This window comes from Sinocyclocheilus anshuiensis, unplaced genomic scaffold (genome assembly GCF_001515605.1).
Source record: "Sinocyclocheilus anshuiensis isolate Anshui unplaced genomic scaffold, SAMN03320099.WGS_v1.1 scaffold1558, whole genome shotgun sequence".
In the NCBI taxonomy this organism is placed as follows: domain Eukaryota; kingdom Metazoa; phylum Chordata; class Actinopteri; order Cypriniformes; family Cyprinidae; genus Sinocyclocheilus; species Sinocyclocheilus anshuiensis.
The window spans coordinates 114,978-123,174 of NW_015542412.1; the positions used below are offsets into that span (position 1 = coordinate 114,978).

The 8,197-nt window shown below is 38.4% G+C and overlaps 1 protein-coding gene across 2 annotated transcripts in view; it reads right to left on the bottom strand.

The window, feature by feature from the left end:
* Positions 1 to 1,210, bottom strand: part of ythdc1 (YTH N6-methyladenosine RNA binding protein C1) — a 26,109-nt gene extending 24,899 nt beyond the window's left edge. For both annotated transcript variants that reach the window (XM_016492790.1, XM_016492789.1), the window contains exons 1-2: positions 1,001 to 1,210; positions 134 to 235 (exon numbers count right to left, since the gene is read on the bottom strand). In XM_016492790.1, the coding sequence (XP_016348276.1) occupies positions 134 to 235; positions 1,001 to 1,028 (130 nt within the window). In that variant the 5' untranslated portion in view covers positions 1,029 to 1,210. The remainder of the gene's footprint in view (positions 1 to 133; positions 236 to 1,000) is intronic.
* Positions 1,211 to 8,197: the final 6,987 nt, after the last annotated feature.

An 8,197-nucleotide genomic window follows, 5' to 3' on the forward strand; every position in this document is an offset into this window, starting at 1 on the left:
TCCTGCTGATTACATAACCGGCTTTACTAACAAAACGCGCATGACAATCGCATTCGATTAATCGTGCAGCCCTAATGCAGTGTGAATAAAATCTGATCTGGAAATGATTTAAAATGGTGTTTTGCACATGTACTTTTTTTCTCATTAATATCATGTTCACTTTCAGGGTTGTAGAGCTCATCGTCCTGGTCAGGAGCATCAGTCAAAATGTCTTCCAGCACATTCAGTTCCCCATCTAAAAATGAATGCACACTGTGTAAAACTATTACAAATAATGCATTTTAGTTTAAATATATTGGCATACTCAGCTCACTCACACCAACATGAAACACAATGTCATGTAATATTAATACAATAAACCATGTCATGTAGTATTAATACAGTAAACAAACAAATACTACAAATCATGTAGTATTAATACAATAAACATAACATGTCCATCACTATATGGTATACACGTCAAAATTAATATACTAATACAACAACAGATACGGCATTTACCAAAGTGATGTTTATTATTAAGCTGTTCTCATGAACATATTCATGTAAAAAAAATTGCAACCGCTGTAAATCTACATGAGCAGAAATTCATCCATTGTTAATTTTGAAATACTGACGTTACATAATGTGCTCATATAAACATAACAGACCTATGTTTGATAGATGACTTCCTAAAAGCAAACTGGACAAGTAACATACAATATCTTTAAAAAAATCCAAACAATCACATTTCTTTCTAAAACCATTCAATATAAACAAAGTCCTCCATGATAACATGAGTTAGCATCATGCTAAGCTACCGATCGTTGTTGTGTTTCCTCAACAAATGCTTTTCTAGCCATAATGAGTGTGTCTATGGAGAATGTAAATTCATTTAGTGAAGACATAATAAGCAAATGGAATACTGTATTAAATAACTGGCAATAAAAAAACACAAATCCTTATTATTATTTTCTAAAACCAATTTTTGGCCATTACAGGCACAAATATCATCGCTTACCTTTCTCATCTCTCCTGTCGGCAGACATCTTCAGCCCCCGTGGATTTAACACACTTTGAAGGCCCTCCTCTCTCTCTAGATTTGTTCTTAATAACGCTATTAATTCCCTGTTCTTTTAGAAAATCTTACACACCATTAAATATTCTGTGACTCGTGTGTGTATGTGTCTGCTCTAAAATGGCGGATCTCTTCGTCCCGCATCGCAGTGAATGAGGGTTGCCAAATATTCAAAGGTATATTACGCCTTATTGTTTTTAACCTTGTTTCAGACCATTTCGTCTTAGGCTATGGAAAATCAAAATAAACAATTAATTATTACTAGACAAAGAATGAAATACAATTCCTTATGTTTTTTATTATGTGAAAATTATAAAGCTAGTACATTAAAATCACAGCACTGATCAAATGTGATGTGTGAAATAAGCAAATCAGGAGCAAGCACTTGCTCATGTCCAAACTACTGCCCCATTTACTGGCCAAAATTTATTTGAGAGGATTTTTGGTGACAATTTCTTGATTTACAAAAAGCGTGGCTTATCTACAGAATGCTATAAAATAATATGCTGTTTTGAAATAGCTTTTTATTCCCTGGCCTGGTATAGGTTATGCTTTATTTTGTTTCAACTGAAGGCCTAAGACAGCTGCATACATTGCGCAGCCCTGCGTCTTAAAAAAGAAATATCTCTGCTGATTTGAAAAAAAAAAGAGGCCCAATATTGCCTAATTTGAGTTCACAAATATCTATAAAAACTATTTATAAGGTACAGTTATTATTTTTTTTCTTTCACAAAATAAGAATGAAGACATTTCAAAATGTATATCTATATACGTATCATCTTTAATGCACTCTTCAAAATAACAAAAGCAGTCAAAGGTTTAGTGACAAAAATAATTATTCAAAAGTATTCAAAATGACTCACTGTTCACTGCTCTCTGAGCATGGTATCTGTTGATGAAAAAGAGATTCATCATCATGTTTCATCATATTGATTCATCTTCTCAATGCAAAGTGAAATTGCTAAAAAAAAATTGCATAAAATCTTTTGTCAGGCAGAAATGCAAAAGTTTGGTTAAAAAGAGTAAACAAAACATAATGGCACAGGTTAAAGGGGTCATATGATGCTTTTTTAAAGATCATTATTTTGCGTATTTGGTGTAACAGAATATGTTGACATGCTTTAATGTTCAAAAAACACATTATTTTTCAAATACACTTGAAATCGCATCATATGACCCCTTTAAACACATCTATCTAGTTCATACAACAATAATTAAAATGCAGCATATAGCAGAACACAACCATTAAAGGAATACTTCTTCAGCCTTTACACCCCCATGGCACCCCATATGTATATGACTTTCTTCCGATTTAAAAAAAACTTAAGATTTTTAAAAATATATATATGTGACCATTGACCACAAAACAAGAGGCTTCATTGGCTGATCATGGTGGATTCTGGAAAGTCTCATGATGCTCTCCTTGTACCTGATTATAGAAGAAAAGCAACACAAGACAAGCTCTTAATATAAGACTTAACACAAGACAAACTCTACAAACATTTCTAACATGTTTTTTATAGCATCAGGATTAAAGTGAATCCTGAAGGTGGCTGGTGTAATCCAGTGACCAAAAAAAACTTTATGTACATTTATATACCCCAATGTAAATATTATTAATTTTGAGGTAAAATTTTGGTGAAGTGTTTTGTTCGAAACCAATATAAATGTAGTAAATAACAATCCTGTTAGTTCTCTCACCAAAAAACACCTTTAGGGTTGTTTCTAAACTAACAAAACTAACTGGAGAACTAAACTTACTTTTCGGATTTATAAAACGTATGATTTAACTCACGATGGATTATTTATGACAGTCTTTAGAGCATCCAGCAGGTCCTTGGAATCCATAGAAATCAAGAACAACAGCAGCTCCTTTGGTTTTCATGTGTATTAGGTTATCAGGTTGGTCAGCAAATAGTGGCAAGCCCACCATTGGGACATCATGATAAATAGCCTCATACAGTCCATTTGTCCCACCATGGGTAATGAAGGCCTTTGTTTTTGGATGACCTATCAGATAAAATAAAGTCTGTATCTATATGACATCAATTAATGTTCTTGATGTATAATGAGTACACATGACAAAACCTTACTTACCAAGCAAATCATTCTGTGGGATCCAGTCATAAAGTTTTGTATTGGGGGTGAGAGTTTCTGGAGTTTTCCCAGTGTAACGCCAAACAACCTGTGCAAATGCACAATTTATTAACAGTTGCTAGGACACTGAGCATATGAACACTGCAACACTGCACTGCTTTAGTGAAGTCTTAAATGCATATACTTATGCATGTATCCCTGCCTTAATGTTCTACAACCCTGGCATGAGTATCAAAATAATCCTCTTGTGAATCCTCTTGTCACGGAATCAGAATTTTAGAAAGAGAAATAAAAGTGCTGTCAACTGGCAGATGATACAACTATATTTGTTAGAAATTCATTTGAAGTGAAAAATGTGATTGATTGTTTAAATACGTTTTCATTGGTTTCAGGGTTAAAATTAAATTTAAACAAATGAGTTGTTCCCTCTGAAAAATACTCAATTTCTTTATATAAATGGCATCCCTGTAAAGAATGTTGTTACCTATTTAGGAATCAAAATCTGCAAAGATGAAAAGGAAAGGGGTCAGCTTAATTTTCAACCTGTGCTTCAAAAAATTAAAAATAGAATTAATTTATGGTTAATGAGGGATTGTCAATGAACGGTAGCATTTTTTTTAATCAAAAACTGAATGTTTATCTCATCTGCTCTATCCTATTTCACTAGAAGTCCCTAATAACATAATTAAGGAAGTAGATAAAAATCTTTTCAATTTTATTTGGAGAAACAGATCTCATTACATTAAAAAATGTAGCTTAACTAATTTGGTTTGTAATGGGGGCTTAAATGTGCTTGATTTCACCACTTCAAATACAATTTTAAAGAATAGATGGATTAAGCATTATTTTCAGTACAAAAATAAAATTTGGTATTTAATTCCTAATCTAATCTTTGAAAAAAGTGTGTTGGTGTAACACCAAGCCAGCAGAGGGAGCCCTTGCCCGAGTATTGACTGTTAGCACTCCCTCTGCTTTCTCTGCAACCACTTCCTGTTTAGTGGCCTTATTAACCTGGCAACCACATGACTACTTTGCGAAGTATTGCCAGTTTATCCTGCCTTACCAAGCGTTTGTATCTCTGCCTTCTTACCACGTGTATGACCTGTTTATCTGTTTGTTTTGACTTCTCTTTTGGATTACCCCTTTTGCATGTTTGCTTGGTTGGACTGCCTTACTGTGTTTTTGACCTCATTGCCTGTTTTTACTGACCCTGAGTTTGGTTTTGTTGGACTGCTTCAATAAACATCCGCATATGGATTCTTCCTCGGCTTCCGCCTCACCTTCATTACAGAATACTTTGCCTACTATGAATCCAGCGGAAGTTTCTCAGCTCCAAGCGGCATTCGCTTATCAGAGCGAACTGCTAAAGAACTATCAAGAGCAGCTCAACAAACTGCAATCGGCAAACGATCATTTAACCCACTATATTCGATCGCTTCCTTCGGCCACACCACCAACGGTAAGACTGGCGTTGCCAGACAAGTTTGATGGCTCTGCAGGACAATGTCGTGGTTTTATCCGTCAAGCCCGCATTTATGTTGAAAGCCAGAGAGATCAGTTTCAATCTGAAGCAAGTAAATGCACTTTTCTGATGTCACTATTATCTGGTAGAGCGATCGATTGGGCTGCAGCGGTTTGGGAGACAGATTCACAGTTTCATTCATCCTTTGAATATTCCCTACAACTACTCAGAGATGTGTTTGAATATCCCGAGGGGGGCAAGGATATTTCCACACAATTGTTACACATGTCTCAAGGCAACCGTACCGCTGCAGATTTCGCCATTGAATTTAGAACCCTTGCCGCTCAAAGTGGATGGAATGATGTTTCTCTGAAGGCTGTTGTCAAACAGAGTTTAAACCTTGAGCTTCAGACAGAACTGGCCTGCAAGGGTGAGGATTTAACTTTTTCTGAGTTTGTCACTATGGCTATCAAGATAGATAACCTGCTGAGAAACACTCCCAAGAGGAAATCTGCTCGTCTGCCTCACTCAAACTTCCTCACTACAACCACCGTCCACCAAGAGCCCATGCAGATAAGCTACGCACATTTATCTGATGAAGAGAGGACTCGACGCCGTCAACATAGTCTGTGTTTTTACTGCGGTGAAACAGGCCACCGTAACGTCGAGTGCCCACACCAATGGGTTCATACTTCTGTCAACTCAGGTCATCCAGGTATCACACACCATCAAGTTAATCCACAACGCTTTCTGGTGGCCAACCATGAACAGACATGTAACTGACTACGTGAAAGCTTGCCAAGTTTGCGCGCAATCTAAGACCCCCAAGGAACTGCCATCCGGTCTTCTGCAGCCGCTACCTATCCCGCAACGTCCATGGTCTCACCTGTCAATCGACTTTGTTACCGATCTCCCACCATCCCAAGATTTCACTACAATTCTAGTCATCATCGACAGATTCTCTAAGTCTTGCCGCCTCATTCCCCTCAAAGGTCTGCCAACAGCCATGGAAACGGCTCAAGCTCTATTTCACCAGGTGTTTCGAATTTATGGCTTACCCGAAGACATCGTCTCGGATCGAGGGACTCAATTCACCTCTCAGGTGTGGAAAGCTTTCTGCCGACAATTGGACATCAATGTGAGTCTGACGTCAGGCTATCACCCACAGTCAAACGGTCAAGTCGAGAGACTCAATCAGGAGATTGGTAGATATCTGAGAACCTACTGCAGCCGGGAACAGAATCGGTGGGCAGAATTCTTGCCATGGGCGGAATATGCCCAAAACTCTTTAACCCATGCCTCTACAGGACTCACACGGATCGCCAGCTTATAAGGTGAACATACTGCTGGACTCGAGGCGTAGAGGGGGTCGGCTTCAATACCTGGCGGACTGGGAGGGATACGGACCTGAGGAGAGATCATGGATACCTGCTTCCGATATACTGGACCCCTCACTCCTAGAGGACGAGCCAGGCCCGACCGTCCAGCACCACGACCACAGGGACGCCCACGCAGAGCGCCAGGAGTCGCTCCTAGAGGGGGGGCGGGGTTCTGTAACACCAAGCCAGTAGAGGGAGCCCTCGCCCGAGTATTGACTGTTAGCACTCCCTCTGCTTTCTCTGCAACCACTTCCTGTTTAGTGGCCATATTAACCTGGCCACCACATGACTACTTTGCGAAGTATTGCCAGTTTATCCTGCCTTACCAAGCGTTTGTATCTCTGCCTTCTTACCACGTGTATGACCTGTTTATCTGTTTGTTTTGACTTCTCTTTTGGATTACCCCTTTTGCCTGTTTGCCTGGTTGGATTGCCTTACTGTGTTTTTGACCTCATTGCCTGTTTTTACTGACCCTGAGTTTGGTTTCGTTGGACTGCTTCAATAAACATCTGCATATGGATTCTTCCTCGGCTTCCGCCTCACCCTCATTACAGTTGGTTTGCTTTTCTGTTGCAATGCAATTTTGAAATTAGTAAGATTCCAGTTAGACTAAGTAATTTTCACAGGCAGGTGCTTCTCTCTTGGTTGCTTATCTATAAACATAATTTTTCTCCAAACAAATGTATAATTTGGAATAACAGGTATATAACATTTAAACATAAAACTTTGTTTTTGTTTTTTTTTTTCAAAAATGGGTTGATAATGATATTATACAGTCCCTTCAGGATTTCGTGGGACTTTTTTCTGATTTTTGCGGCTTTTCTCAAAATTTGCGGTGACATTTGCGGCATTTCTTATTGTTTTGCTGTGAAAATATACCACAGACAACATTCTTCTAACATTGTTATGACTTGACTTCGAGAACCATTGTAGGGCTCCAGACTAACATTTGAAGACACCAGCACCAGTGCCGTTAAGTTAGAAGGTGGCACCAGCACCTGACAGCAAAGCACTCACCCTAATCACACATGTACATCTCGGAGATGTCTATTTGATGTCTGCATTTACATATGCAAGATGTATTTTTTTAGAGTGTTTGCTCATCTGCAATAAGTCTCTAAGACGTTTCCTGTCAGATGCCAAATAGACATTTATTAGAATGCATGTAAAAGTGCTTCTGAGCCGTTTATCAGATTACACAGCACATGTTTCCCAGATCTTTAGCAGACGTCTTACAGATGTACTTGTGCTGTCTGGGTAGTTGAGATGCAGATAAAATTAACTTTTATTACTGCCATTCATAATGTCTAAATATAATATAATAAATACAAAAAAATATATATTAGGGAGTGGAAATGGCTAATAAGCCTACTTCTCCGCACCCAGTGATAACTTAATGTATTTTTTATTTTTAAATAAGTGTTTGCTTTCCTACATTATGCAACTTTTAGTTTTATAAATGGGGGCAACCTATGAAGGATGAACAAATAATATCACATTAAAAATAACTTTCAAATTCGGTAATACTTAAAGCTATGAAGTGCTGGCAAAAGTTGTGTGAAGCATTTAAAACCCCTCGAAAACATTAGACCATTTCTGCCACAAGTTGTTCTTGTAGTTTTAAAGGGGTCATATGATGCTTTTTTAAAGATCATTATTTTGTGTATTTGGTGTAACAGAATATGTTGACATGCTTTAATGTTCAAAAAACACATTATTTTTCAAATACTGTACATTATTGTAGGTCCTCTATGCCCCGCCTCTCTCAAACGCTTAGTTTTCTACAAAGTCCCTCCTTCCGACAAGCGCAGTCTGCTCTGATTGGCCAGCTGACCCAGTGCATTGTGATTGGCCGAACACCGCAAGCACTCGTCGGAAATGTAACGACCCTTACCATAATCGCGAGCTTCATCTTTCAAAATAAATGTAAAGACAGAGCCCGAAAGGGGAACAGAGTCACGTGACAGACACAGTGATGAAGCTGGTATGTGTTTGCAGTACACAAGCCACGGTTAAGACAGCTGACTCCACTTTGATGTGACGCTCTCTCTCTCTCTCTCTCTCTCACACAGGCGCGCGCACGCACACGCACACACACACACACACACACACACACACTCTGCATTTGAACAGTCAATAGCAAATACTTAAACATACTTACAGTCGCTGATTCAAAAGCGCCAGATTGTCATAGCAAAGTCA